At 40.5% G+C, this 14048-nt stretch overlaps 2 protein-coding genes across 5 annotated transcripts in view; one reads left to right on the forward strand and one right to left on the reverse strand.

The window, feature by feature from the left end:
- RIOX2 (ribosomal oxygenase 2) overlaps window positions 1-8169 on the forward strand; it is a 19058-nt gene extending 10889 nt beyond the window's left edge. For 3 of the 4 annotated variants that reach the window (XM_085322980.1, XM_085322983.1, XM_085322982.1), the window contains exons 6-10: window positions 3087-3189; window positions 3275-3440; window positions 3904-3992; window positions 5296-5406; window positions 6685-8169. In XM_085322980.1, the coding sequence (XP_085179106.1) occupies window positions 3087-3189; window positions 3275-3440; window positions 3904-3992; window positions 5296-5406; window positions 6685-6846 (631 nt within the window). In that variant the 3' untranslated portion in view covers window positions 6847-8169. The remainder of the gene's footprint in view (window positions 1-3086; window positions 3190-3274; window positions 3441-3903; window positions 3993-5295; window positions 5407-6684) is intronic. The other variant, XM_085322984.1, reaches the window with a different exon arrangement.
- A 17-nt stretch (window positions 8170-8186) lies between these two features.
- CRYBG3 (crystallin beta-gamma domain containing 3) overlaps window positions 8187-14048 on the reverse strand; it is a 93501-nt gene continuing 87639 nt past the window's right edge. The window contains exons 20-22 of the mRNA XM_085323054.1: window positions 12305-12463; window positions 11563-11722; window positions 8187-10151 (exon numbers count right to left, since the gene is read on the reverse strand). Of these exons, the coding sequence (XP_085179180.1) occupies window positions 10063-10151; window positions 11563-11722; window positions 12305-12463 (408 nt within the window). The 3' untranslated portion in view covers window positions 8187-10062. The remainder of the gene's footprint in view (window positions 10152-11562; window positions 11723-12304; window positions 12464-14048) is intronic.

Consider the following 14048-nt stretch of genomic DNA (forward strand, 5'->3'; position numbering starts at 1 on the left):
AAAGGTATTATTCATGTAGAAGTAATTAAAGTTTTGGGGACTGGGGGAAGGAGGGCAGGGAACCACTTGTTGATTGACACAGACTGTTGGCAAGGTTTTCATGCAGCAAACTAGATCACTTTTTAATTGGTTATTTTATCATTTACCAGCAGTAGACTTTCATGTGGAAGATAAGGTTACAGCTCTAAACTCACTGCTGCGTTTGAGAATCTTTCACCAGTGGCTGAAGTTACTGTTCATTCATAACCCAGATAGTGAGTCATGAGTTATTCCTTTCAGCTTGTTCTCTCCTGCATTTGATAGTTGCCCACRCCTATTCTGATGACTTACTGCAAATTCTTCCTTTGCAAATATTTCCTACTCGTTTGTGTTTTTCATCACCTGCCCCTATGCCTGCAAGTCAGATTTTTAGACAGACATCTGCTGCTAGTGTCCATTGAAACCTTTTCATAACACAGGGAAATGCTGCTACCACCTAATTAGCCTCTCAGATGTAGTTTGAGTCATTGGCCAGAGTTATGAATTGGGAAGGATTTCTGTTAGTCACAAAATAGGGTGGAACAAGTTTGGACATATTCTGGATGATGCTAAGACATATCCTAACCACCAGGTGTAGTGTTCTGGAAGCCTGGGATGTCAGAACCGCTGGTAACTTTTAAAGTGACCGGTTCTTCAAGATGGAGAGAGAGTTAAGATGAAACTGCTCAAAGGTATGAGTCTYGGTAGAAATTAGGTAAAGTTCTGGTTATTTTAATTTGTTTCTATTTTTCTATTCACAAGGCTAAAACATATTTTCTATAAGCGTTTCGTGCTCTTGTAAAGAGCATCATGATCACRTCATCTATTATGCAGGAGCCAATATTAGTGCTGGCCCACTCTGGCTAAGTTTGATGGCACAAGCAGTGCCATTGTAAGCAATGAGTGACCTCCAGAGAGATGGTCCCATTCCTCCTCCTTTCCTCTGCCTTTTTTTTGTCACGTTGCTTTCTTCTTTTTGACTTGGTGTTTCTCTTCTCCTTGATCTAACGAACTAAACAGACAGAAGCATGACAGTAGAAAAAGTGCAGTTTAGCTTGTTGATGGAGGCTGAGCTGGAGTGATTTGCTACTTTACAGGTCAGTGTGCAGGAATCTTTCTGAATGTGCAGAACAGGGTTTGTCCAGGTTGGACGAACAGTTCTTACTTGGACAGTCCTTACTTGGCTGTTTTATGTCAAGTAGTGTTGGAGAGATGAGAATTCAGTTCCTTGTAATAGGCTTGCTGGGATCTGACAGGCTGGTGTGGAGTAAAGGTGGTTTCTCTGTGACAGCGTAAGTCAAAGGCTAGTCCACTGAGTTGCTTGAGAAATGCACTGTCAGAGAGCATGTTCCCTGGATGCTCATATAAGAATGAGGAGAGAAAAGCTCAAAGAGTCCTGTTCTTCCTAGGASAAAAAGTGGAAGTCACATCTACTAAGATTTTTGGCAGCCAGGTGTAAGAGCCTGTCTCTACATCTGCTTTCAACAAGCATATGTAAAATAAGCAGAAATTCTAACATAGGCCGGTACTTTAATTTGGTTTGTAGAGGGGAGTATGGTCTGGAAGCATTTCTTTGGAAAATTGAAAACAGTTAGTCCTTGTTACAGAGCATGTTTTGGTTTCCTTGAGACCACCCTGGAAGCACATGCAGAGGAAGCAGGGTGAGTAGAAGGTGCTGATAGAAATGGCGCTTTCAGAGATTTGTAGGCACTGAAACAGAAGAGGCTCCACTGCGCTGGGGCAAGGTCCCTCTGGGGATYGCAGCCGGAGGCGGGCAGAGAAGTGGGGAGGAGTTTATTTTCACCAGGGCAATTTGGCAAAGCTACCAGAAGCTGGAAATAGTTGCTGATAGATGGAGACTTGGGGCAAGAAAAAAGAAACAGTAAAGTGTAAGATGCCTAATTACACTTACCAGACAGGATCCTTCTCTCCCACTGTATAGCAGGCAGTGGAACACTTGCAGTGAGGAGATGAAAAATGTAAATGAGGCTATAATAAGTCATACATTCCTTTTACTAGAGTAATATCTAGAGATCAGTGCTGAAAACAGGGAGTAGTGGGGGAGAACAAGAGCAGAGGCTGAAATGTACTTTGGAGGCCAGGCCCAGCCCTGCAGCTTATCTCAGTCATGAGAGTCTGCCAGAGCCTTGGATATTGGACACTTGTCCTGGTTATTTGCCCATAAAATGAGCCTGAGAGAGAGGTAGGGAGAGGGACCATACATGCACTATACAGTGCCTTGTATGAAAGGCACATGCCTGAAGAGGCTGACATGAGTTAGACAAAAAAGGTGCAGGCAGTAGTTCTCCCTCCCCATGTAGTTTCCACAACAACTGGCTTTTGCTCTGTGTGCTTCTGTTCCCCCAACTGTAGGAAGAAACTATTTAGGCTAAAAATGAGGCTTTAACACAAACAGAACACATACCTGGATATCTAGCAAGCAGGGTGTATCATTAACCGCTTCCCCTCTGCCCCCAAGATGTATAGGGGTCTTGTTTCTGAGGTTGTAATTAAGTTTATAGCAGACCTATGAACTGATTCCATGTTGGATGACAGAACCCCAGATACACTTCCTCCTTCAATGTAAAAGTATCTCAGAAGTTACATTATGTGACATAACCACGTAATTCCTGTGTGCAGTGAGGCAATAAATGCATGTGACTGGGTAGTAATGGCTCCGGTAGGATTTTTATCATTCCCTAAGGTCAAGTTTAATCTGAACCCACCAGTAGATTGCAGACATGTGAATCAGAACAAACTGGTTCCTTCTCAAGCCAGTTCCTTCCCTCTGTAGGAGTGTCACTGACATGAAGCTAGTGAGGATGCAGATGCAGTTTGACAGGAGGCTATCACATGCGACTGCAGAGCAGCAGTGGAAGGGCCAAAGGAACAGAGGAGATCTGGCACTGGAGCATTAAAGCTTCCAGCCCCTGGCATCAGTTAAGGCACCAAGTCAATCTTAACGCTTCCCCAGGAAGTGGTGACGCAGGACATAGGGGAGGTTGTATTCCTGTTTTATTTCAATGCAMCTATTTTGGTAACAATTTCTTTTTCTTACTGGTCCTCAGCTCTTGGGGAGACTTCTTACTAGATGCAATTCCTGGCCTTGTGTTTGATACAGCAAAAGAAGATGTGGCGCTGCGGACAAGCATACCAAGGCAACTGCTTATGGTAAATAGGTGGGACTAAGGGAAAACCAGTGCTGGACTCTGTTTAGCTTGGGTTCATGTGAGAGCCACTCTTTGCGAATATTTAGCAGGTGGACATAGCTGACTCAACAAAAAAACTGAGTAGCATTTTGAGAATGCTTGCAGACCGCCTGGAAAACACCAGAGAACTGAGATCATCTGACATGAAGAAGGATTTCATTATGAACCGGTTGCCACCTTGCTTGGGAAATGACTGTGATTCTTTGATACCAGGTAGATTTTTAAGTTGACTGATGTGATGGTACTGTTGCTACCTCTGCATTTTATAACTCTTGTATTTTATGGTAGGTAAAGATGCTAGTTTCGCATCGGTTTCATGTTCTGTGGGGCACTATGTATGTAATTGCACACCTCAACAGATTAGTAATTTGTGTCTAGTTTTGTGTCTAGTGGAAGAGATGACAGGGCTGTKTGTTATACTGAAATAAATGTTATCCTAGACTGAAACTGGCAGTTTAAACATCCTGAGTACATACTAGTTCATTAAACTGATAGAAATTGTCCTTATAGTCCAGCTTGTTGTTATATCTCCTCTACCCCAAGTCTAAGAACGTGTGGAAGTTGAAATTCAGATTATCAAAAATCTAGCCATAAAGAGAGTGGGTGGTGCGTAGCAGGGCCAGTTTGCACCGGTTCTCTGGTTTCCTTCCTTTCTGATTTYTTTTTCCCTCCTTAGGTGGGAAATTGCCGAAATTAGATTGCAAAATCAGATTGCAATTTAGAGATCATGTTATAATTACTGTGGAGCCAGATCAAGAGAATTCTGTAAGTATAACAAAGCCATTCCCATATGCTTGGGGATGGTGTTGCATGGTGCTCTGTTATGTTGCTCTTAAAATGGCCTTGCAGTGTACTTAGTTGGATCCCACATCTTGCTAGAATTTATTATGAGATCATGGGGCTGCTGTAGTGTAGTGTGTTCTTGCCTTTTGGAGGAGATGTACAGAACTGAAATTATYCTGTGATTTCTGTATGGTAGGTGCCTGGCTTTTATCTGAGATTAGATGGAATAGTTTATTTCAGCTACTAACTCTTGATAACAGTTTGTTTATTATTTTAATCCTTGTTTTCAAGTGCATAAACGAGTTCTAAAAATAGGTTCCCTCAAGAGAGGGAATTCTTTTGGCTGCAGCTGTTGCTGGCTGAATTTGCATTCAGTCTTCATACCCACCTCCCAGCTATCATCTTTGTCTAAGCTGCTGCCAGTGGYGACTAAATTGTTCCATAAAAGATGGCATCTTGGATTATGTTGTGTCGAGACTTTGTCTTAGCTATGAAGGTTTGTTCCTATGAATTTGCGACTGTTATTGGAAAATGGCTGCCTGAGTGACAGCTCCAGATTTTTAAGATTTTTTTTGCTTGTAGAAGTGCCTTGTATTATTAAAATCCATGGGCCATCTTGTACATTTTTTTTCTATATAAAATGCTTGCCTGTAAGAAGAATGTAGCTCACYTTTCAGATTATTCCTTTCTTCCTGCCCCTATTTTGTTTGTGTGCATACTGCTGTTAGAACGTGTAGGGGTTTGAAAATGTTTTTTTGCAGTTGTTTTGTGGCTCCTTCATCTGATGTCAGACAGATGAATTCTGACTACAGCAGGCATGCAAGGCTTGTGCCTGCAAATTCTGGGTGAGCCCAGCCCACAGAGCTTACACAGCTTTGACCAAGGAGTGATGTATGCACATAATTTTCAAAAGACACAGATTAGCTGCACAATGGGAATATAATGATACATATTCCTTCATTAAGCCATTCTGTGATGTGCACCTTAAATCACATGATTTATTTAAATAAATTGGAAAACTGGCATAGTGCAGGTAGTCGATTCTGAGAGTCTACCAGAGGCAGCATTAAGGCAGAAGAGAAAAGCTGAAATTTTTCCGATGTTTTGCAGAGGTGGCAAATTTCTGCCAATGGCTGTTGTGTCACTCTGATAGGAAGGTGAATTGCTTTTATTGATCTGACAGTGGATTCCATAATTCAGCAATGATGATAATATTGTCACTTGAGTGATTGATTTGATGATGTGTGGACCTAATACAGCTAATTTTTTTCCTGCTGTCTCATAGGATGAAATTCGCAAAGAGATGGTGTACGTGTATCACTCTTTAAAGAACAGGAGAGAAACTCACATGATGGGGGCTGAAGATGATGCTGCCATTGAGGAAGGCACATCACAGGTGTGTGCTCAAATGAAATAGGGAACAAAAAACCAACCAAAACAAAAAAAAAAACCCTCAAAAGAAACAGGCTCCATCATCATCTTGTTTTGCTGATTAGAAGAGCTTATCCTAGATGGTACCATGGGCTGTGGTTCTGCTGTATCCCTTAGGCCCAAAACATTTTTGCCCACCCCCTAAGTAGCTGGGTGAGCTGAACCTGCAACACAGAGGCAGTTAATGCTAGGCCTGTATAATTTCCTTCTGTTTAATTAACCATTTGAGATGTTAACAAGATTTCTTGTGAGTACCTTGATTTATAGCCTAAGTAACAAAGCTGTTGGAAGGCAAAAAAGTAATTTTTTAAGCTCTGTGTCCTTAATAAAGGGTGTGCTAAAGGCTAATGGATCCATTAGTACATGTTCAGTTGTGGTAAGGCCCACTGCACTGTATGTTTAACATGCTTACGCTACTTCAGACTAACAAACGTTAGAGTCTGTAGCCACTGAAACATACTGCAGTATAATTCCTTTATTGRAATGTAAAGATTTGGTTAATGAGACTGAAGATGATTCTTTTCCATTCTTATTCAGGGTATGTATACTTTTGCTTGAAGCATAATTTCTTCTGAAGAGCAGCTGTGCCCTTTGGGATATGTTTGTTCCACTTTAAAGTCACAATCCTAAGCTACAGCACCTGACTGTCAAACAGTTGAATATGGGGTTTTACAAATTGCATGTTAGATGTGAAATAGAATTACTTTGCCTGTTCTTGACTCAGTAATTACAGCCAAGGCTTTAGGCTTTGCCTGGCTTTCTTATTTGTCTCTTAAGATTTTGTCTTTACTGCCTTTAATATCTTCAGCTACGGTGACAGCATTTCTCCTAGGCTCTGCTATACTATTTGCAAAGATTGTGTGTGCCAGGTAGAGAGAGGAGAGAGAGTGAGCAAGTGAGCATGTAGGGTTAGACAAGTATGTGAATTTAAAAGGTGTTTAAGGTATTGCCTCTTTTAGTTTAGAAATCGGAAGAGGAAGAAATGCACCTCAGGCTCCCTGCTTCATAAGGTGTGATGATCCAGCATACGTAAGAGATGTCAGCTGTGGTACTGTTTAAAAAATGCTGTCAGAATGATATGCTATCTTTGCAGGATGCTTTCAGAAATCCCAGCATGAAGTGGAGCAGGAGCATATACATATCTGCTTATGAGTACCTGCTTCCTAATTTTATGATAGACTATAGTCTATATAGTCTATAATAGGATAAACTTTGCATTTGTTGAAGGATTTTTTTTTTCCAGCAGACTCATGGGCTGCGTTTTCCTATGTCATACTTGGATGCACTGAAGCAAATTTGGAGCAACCCKATTGTATGTGTTAAAGAGCTGAACCTTACCTCAGATGAAGAGAAAGAAAGCCTTGCCTTGGCACTATGGACAGAATGTCTAATTGAAGTTATTTGATGCTTTTGCAAATTAGCTGCTCTTGGAAGTAATGCTCCCAGCCATTAAGACCCTCCTGCAAGAAGAGGCTTCCCCACTGCCCCATCCAGCCTTTGGTTTGTATTGATGTCTAACAAAGTGATGCAATACATACTTCGCTCCTACTTTCTAGTGTCAAATGTTGTTTTTAGTCTCTTAGTGCTTTGGGAAAATTGGAGTCTAGAAAATGGATAAGCTGCTCAGCAGTGTTAGCAGCAACACAACTTCTGCAACAACTTTAATTGCCAGACTATTAATATGCTCAGGAAAGTTCCATTTCCACACAGGTCCTCTTACCTTACCCAGATAAGGAAGCCTAAATTAAAATCCCAAAGGAACCCCTGTATTTATATGAGAATACCCTCTTCACTGTCCACAAACACTTGCTTTTAGATGTTAAATCTTGTTGCACCCCACCCCATTCTCCCCAGTCCTCCTTATTAGAAATTCAGCTGCTGCTTGAAATCACTTGAAATCTATGCTTGACTGTCCTACTGCTTTCCAGCAATATCTGTTCATGCAGTCTTGCAATGTGAACAGGAACTGAAGAGTGGTCAGCAGCATGTCCTTCTAAAATTAGGTTAACCACCCCAGCTTTTTCTTTGGTCAGCCAGCTCACCAAGCTTAACAAAGGAACTAATCACCATAAGCTCTTAAATGTGGCTACTGCTTGTATTCAAATCCTCATGACATGTTCTTAGTAAACACTAAAYTGTCCACTAAGCCACAGCTATGGATAAAAATCACTTGTATTAACATGAATGCTGTGGTGGCCCTTTCTCTTACAACTGTACATAACTTTGGGGGTCAGCTAAAGGTGTGTACAGGAGCAGACAGCTCTCAGCAAAAAATGTATTTTTCTTGCRGCTGCTGAGTTAAACAGAATGAGTAAGTCCTCATACTGGTGGTGATGGCTGCCTAGGAGAACACCAGCCTCTATGTAATGGCTCCGCATGTTCTTACCTGATGCAGTAAGCCTTTCCCTTTCCTCCTAGGTGCTGACACTTCCAGTTAGAAGGGAAAGACTTAAAATAAACTGTCTATAGTATTTAACCTCTACCCTACCCCAACCTGATTTTAATGTGAAAATAACTGAAATCTGTAATGAGAGTCTGCATCTTCAACACTCATTTGAATAATTCTGTTGAGAGTAGGGCRGTTATTTTAATACTTGAATATGACTTTAATAGTCAAAAGCTAACATACATACCAGGATAGTCATTTGATACACTTAAACAAAAAAAAGGGCTATTTGAAAGAAAGTAATCTGCCTAAAACAATATTATTGTAGGTAGTTTGTTGGTTGTTTTTTTTTTAAAAAAAAAAAAAAAAGGCAAAAGGATCTTCCTAAAAAGTTTTATACAATTAAAATACACATGTTTGCATTTTACATTCAGGCTCTCTCAGTACGAAAAAAACCCTGCTTCATTATGTAACATTGATGCACCAACTATGATTTAGTCAATCTTTGTTTAAGCAGYGGGAGCTTTTTACACATGCTTTTGAAATTGTATATGGAAAGCAAAATTCATGTAGAACATAGAAAGAGCTAAACAAGTGCTCTAGTTGGAAAAATATATACATTTGAATATATGTTACTGAACATCTATAATTTTAGAATGCAAAATAGTAAGTGCAAGTAGGTAGGTTTTTTTATTTAAATAGTACTATATAGAACTCCATTTCATACAAAAATAGACATCCATATGTTGTTTAACTTTTGTGGCAAACTTTTTTTTTTTTTTTTTTTTTAAGGATGAACCTGCTTGAATGCACAAGTGGAATAGCTTTTGGAAACTAAAATAGTATCTTTGTCTTTAGCTAATCTAAACTCTTTAAATAATTATAGAGATACAGACATACCCTGAAAATACAAATAAGGAAAGATAATATTACATAGTCAGTGAAGTAGACTAAATCAATGACACTGAAATTAAATGAAGATACCAATGCTCTCAGGGACTTCAGGTGTTCACAGCCCTACAACTGTCTCCACATAACTGTATTCTGTTATTTGTCAGTATTGAGAGGGGTGCAGGCCTTTTAAGCCTGCAACATTTAAAGTCCAATAAAGTATTTTTCTCTCTCAGAGCTTAGCTAGTAGGATGCTTGCATAGTATTGAAATTGAGGAGATCACCACCATACCAAGGACTTCCTTAGTCTATTTCCTCATCCAAAGGTTAAGACGTACATGTTGCTGATGAGGGTGAACTTAGCATGCAGTACATGGTTCCTCTGATAGCAAGCAAGTGTTGGAATGCAGGCTGTTAGCACCTCTGAAAATATATGCTATGGTGAATTATTTTGTGAAGGATTACATTAATTTATATACATCAAGCAAAATACAGCTACAGTGAGTAAAGTGTTACTGCTCTAAACTTAGCTAGCCCTTACAGAAATCTAACCTGATACAGAATAGTTTATTCTCTTTTGATATGTGAACGTATGGCTGTATGTTAAAGCTTATCTTTAGAGACAACCTGCCCACAATTTCATAGGTTGGAAACAGCCCACGGGTCAGCAAAATAAGTAAGTTCCTGAATCCAGAAATTTGGTACTGTTAAAACAAATGAAGGTAATTTTACCAGTAATAATAGTAGGAAGGTAGAAAAGTTATGCTTTTCATCCTGTTCCGTCTTGCTCACTGAGCTGAGAATTCCAGTTCAAAGTTGTTTTTATGAACAAAATAAACTGCACTTCAGCAAGAGAGATGATTTGAGATTCAGAATCTTCTGGAGGCTAAATAGTTTTACTTGGGAYATAAAACAGTCCAACTCAACCTCATTAGTGCATTCATTCTTCAGCAAGTTTCCATCAGCTTTGGAGAGGAAGGTAAAGGCAGCATTTCTGAAGCACCCTTCCCGTATTATTTTGCAGTTCATGTCCTGCAAAGTTTCTTGTCCAGTCTTACGCATTTACWTTTTAATACTTTGATGAACAGTAATAGTGAATTTCATAGGAGTGGCCTCTAAAGAATCAGATCAGAGTGCAGTCTCTGTGGAAGACTTTAATCAACTTCTCCTCCTCCAGATTTGTGCAAATTTCAGTTGTTTTAGGAATCAGTGCTTGGCTTGAAGGAGAGGAGAGAGGATTTGCTGTTTAAGGTTCCAGTGGTATGTGACTTCAGTAGTTCTTTTTCTCCAAATGGTAATAATCCACTTAAGGTCACCTTCCCAAGTCTGCGTGGTGGGTTTCACTCACAGTATTTCAATATCCCACTTCTGTGAATGTTCATCCTCTATGGGCTGATTCATAATGATGTGATTCTTGTCATAACAATTTCCTCCTTAAAACAAAACAAACTTGTCAAGGCAACATGTCTAAAAAGAAATGCTCAGGAAAGTGTATTTTATCTTAAAGTGTAACTGAGCAAGCAAATCAGCTGAAAATCCTATCAGGGAAGGGCCCATGTCTGCTCTTAAACCCTCTGTTCATTTGTCTGTTCATTCAGACTGTTAATTGTCAGCTTAGCCCCTGATGACTCTGACCTACAGCCAAAGAGAGACAAGATTCTTCCATTAGTTAGGCAGCAGAGGATATGACAAGGTGGAGTCCTCAAATGCACTTTTGTGCACAGAAGCAGCACTACTAAAGTAGTAGTTTGGCAGGTTCTGACCTCTTGCTATGTATGTGGATTTTTAAGGCACATACATAGTGCTACAGGAAGAGTACACAGAGCCATGGGATAATTTGGTATAGCACACAAGATGCATGTTTTGCCTGCAAACTTGTGAAATCCTTAAAATAAATTTTCTCTCCTTTGGATACATTTAGCATAGAAAGGACAGTGCATTCCTAGCCATAAAGACAAAAATCCACCACATTTATCATCAAGTTGTACCTTCCCGCTCCAGCCTTTAGCATCAAAKTTTGCAGTAAACTAACTTTCTGATATTTTAAGACTTGCCATCAATATTACCAGTTGGGATTTCACTCTGCATTTAATGGGTTTGTACTAAATATTTATGAATTAGTAATGATGGTTTAACWCCTTAGCTCCAGAAGCAAGAAATGTTCTCTTAGTTTAACATTCTGGGCTGAGACTTGATCAGTAAGTTTTGGTTGCAAAGATCGTATGTGTAATGGCCGGTAGGACATTCAGTGTAAATGCTGCTGTCTTCAGGTGTGGGATGTGCTGTTACCCTGGACTGTAAGCCCTGCAGAAGGGGCTGGGCTATCACTTAATTCACTYACTTAGGCCTTGCTTCTGAGAAGACACCAGCATGGAGGCGCCAATCTCATCACCAACTACGTACACAATCATTGTTCCACTGCCTTCCCCTAGTGATAAAAACCTACCGGTGGGGCTTGGAACAAATCGTTTTCTTCACTGAGGTGGCTCTCCCAAGACAGGCAAGCAGCTCTAGGAGTTGGGCACACAGAATTGTAACTAGCCTGAAAGCCTTACGGAGTGAGCAGGTCTCTCTTTGAGCCACACCTATGCTGTTTCTTCTCATCAGCATTACTGAACTCCCTGGAGTAAAACCGGTTATCAAAATGAACCTCTGGGATCAGTTATAAAGAGTAAGGTTTTCTGTACCCACTTGTCTCTTGTCCCACTGTCAAGATACTCAATATAAACCTAATAGGAAAGGCAGGAGTTAGTGAAAGTACAAAAGAGCTGGAAGACTGCACCTGGTCACAATCAATCAAAAACGCATGTAGAATATGTAAGTTTTTTTTTTTTTTTTTAATACCTTTAATATCAAGCACCAGTTGGTTGCTGAGGWATGAACTGATGGTTCCATCCTCATTGAGTCTCCACTTTTGCCTGTCCTTCCTGTGTTCTGCCCAGAGTGCGACTTTGGCCCCAGGCACATCTCTGCCACCGATGACATCCAGGCAGGCATCATTAGCCTAAGAAACAGGAAGGAAGCTGTGACATCAGGGCCACAAAGCCGGTTTTGTGTCTGACTACTTTCTGTTTCAGGCACCGAGCACATCAAAGGAATCGTGCAGTGGCTGGTAATTCAGCGAGGKACTAGTTGCTCAGTCACAGAAGGTAGTGTTTGTTAGTGTGGATATTTCTTAATATTAAGCGATCACTTTTTTGATATTAATAACAGAATGTAATAGGGCAGCATTATGCAAAATCACCCACAGCCTTTCTTAGCCTATTACTTTTTACAGAAATCCCAAACTCTAGAGCTAACAAACTTTCTTAACTTAAGACTTTATAAAGACAAAACAGCTGCCTACTTTTAGGAACATTAATCTCATTATTCACTGTGAAAATGGTGTCAGGCTTGCCAAAGTAGACAGATCAAATCTGTCTCTAAACGATACGAGAATCTAGGTTATAAGAGGTTTGGTTCAAAAATGCATGGGAGAGGCCAGAAGCCATCCTGGTGTTAAGGCTAGCATATGGCAAAAGGCAAAAAAAGTAAAGGTGAAAGGAGAGCCAGTAATATAACCCAGTTCCAGCATGCGGAAGCTCACCTTAGATTTGAAGAGTCCACGACAGTAGTGCCAGATCTGAGTGTTCTTGCCGTKGTACGGGGACACGCACACTGATGTTGCTCTTATATCTGCTCGGCTTCCAGCAACTGTCAGATATTTCCCTTGAGCTCGGTTCTTGACTCTGAGGTACACGGCTGGCTGAAATAGCGTGAAGGAAGACGGTTACAGCGCACACATTATGGAAGTGGGTAGAATTCCTCCTCTCCGTTGTATATCAGTTTTCCAAAGCTTTCACTTTGGAAGTTACAGATAARGATGTCACAGTGGTTTTGGCAGGAATGAATGTGCATATAAAGCAGCGGGAGGTACTTACTTTCACATACAGCTAGATGGCAGAGAGTTTTTTTTTTAGTGTTTTTATGTACATAGAATGTAAATAGAACATCTGTCCTGTGATAGGCCAATGCCAATACGTTCAATATGTTCCACTCACTCCAAGGCCCATAAGTGGGCACTACTGTACAAGCTTTTTATTCTTGCGACACAGAACCTACTGGGCAGAACCTACTGGGCAACTTCAGCCCTGTTAACCAGCACRCGTCAGGGAAGTTAAACCTTTGCTTTTGAACATACATACACAAAAAATAGGGCACTGACTCGTCATCCCTGCTTACCTTGGTCACTCAAAGCACCCCAGGATTTCAGCTTTTGCTCCATTATTCAATTATGAGCAATTTCGGCGCTACTAAAGGACAGTGAGAAAAGGGCAGTTCCCTCCTTCTCTCTCCCTCCTCCCCCACCCCCAGCTCCAGCATAATTTGTCTTCCAGAGCTCCGAACCTCCCTTTTTTCCTATAAAAACAAACTCTAAGTTAAGAGACAATAAAGCCTCTCTCCCACGGCGCATCTGTAAAGCAGTGCATGTAGTTAATTGAGTACAGCATATAAGGACTTTACAATGAGAGGATGCTACTTTTAAAGTCACTCAGCAAACTGTTGYTTCTCATTGTGCATTACTTTGAACTGTTTCACTTTTTCTTGCACTACTTATTACATTGGCAGACCTGACTTTTTTTTAATATAATTTATAATGGGGGGGAGGAGGAAATATATTATCAAAGTGGTGCATTTTTGCAATATTACTCCAGTTTCAAAAAGAAGAATGTACACACCCACAACAGAGACAAGCAGAGCTAGCTRACTGTACAAACTCAAGAAAGCCTTCTTCAGTGGAGAATTTAAAGAAACAAAACCAAAAACAACAACACGCCAAAACCGCAAGGAAAGTATCTGAAGTACTATTTCAAATACTACTCACACTGTAAGAAAGGAAGCTACCGAATRGAAAAGCTCTTCAGATTGCTGGTTGAAGAAAGAATTCTGTTCTTAAGATCAGCATAAACCATTTTCATYATTATTTGCAAAACCAGAACCAAAATGGGATCCCTCGCTTGCTACTGATTCCACCTTTTTGGATTAACCAATCATTCAAAAAAATGCCTTTACTTTTCAAGGGGGGGAGGAGGAAAGTTAGTCTAACTACTGCTGACATTTTGGTTCACTGCAACGTTTCCTCAGATGAATCTTGTGTTTAAAAATAAGGCTGCAGTCCTCACTAAGTGAAAACAAGTTGTCTGTGAGCAGCAGAGCTCATGAAAACTCTTCCTGTGGCGTTACTGCTTGCATTCCCTAAACACACTCGGCTGTCCGCCATCCTGGGCATGCAGCAACGCGTGCGGCACTTACTTACTTTGGAGCTCGTGTGTGGTGCTGACTACCTGATG

The sequence above is a fragment of the Rhea americana genome, unplaced genomic scaffold (genome assembly GCF_003343005.1).
Source record: "Rhea americana isolate MKP2758 unplaced genomic scaffold, rheAme1 scaffold_81, whole genome shotgun sequence".
Taxonomy (NCBI): Eukaryota; Metazoa; Chordata; class Aves; order Rheiformes; family Rheidae; genus Rhea; species Rhea americana.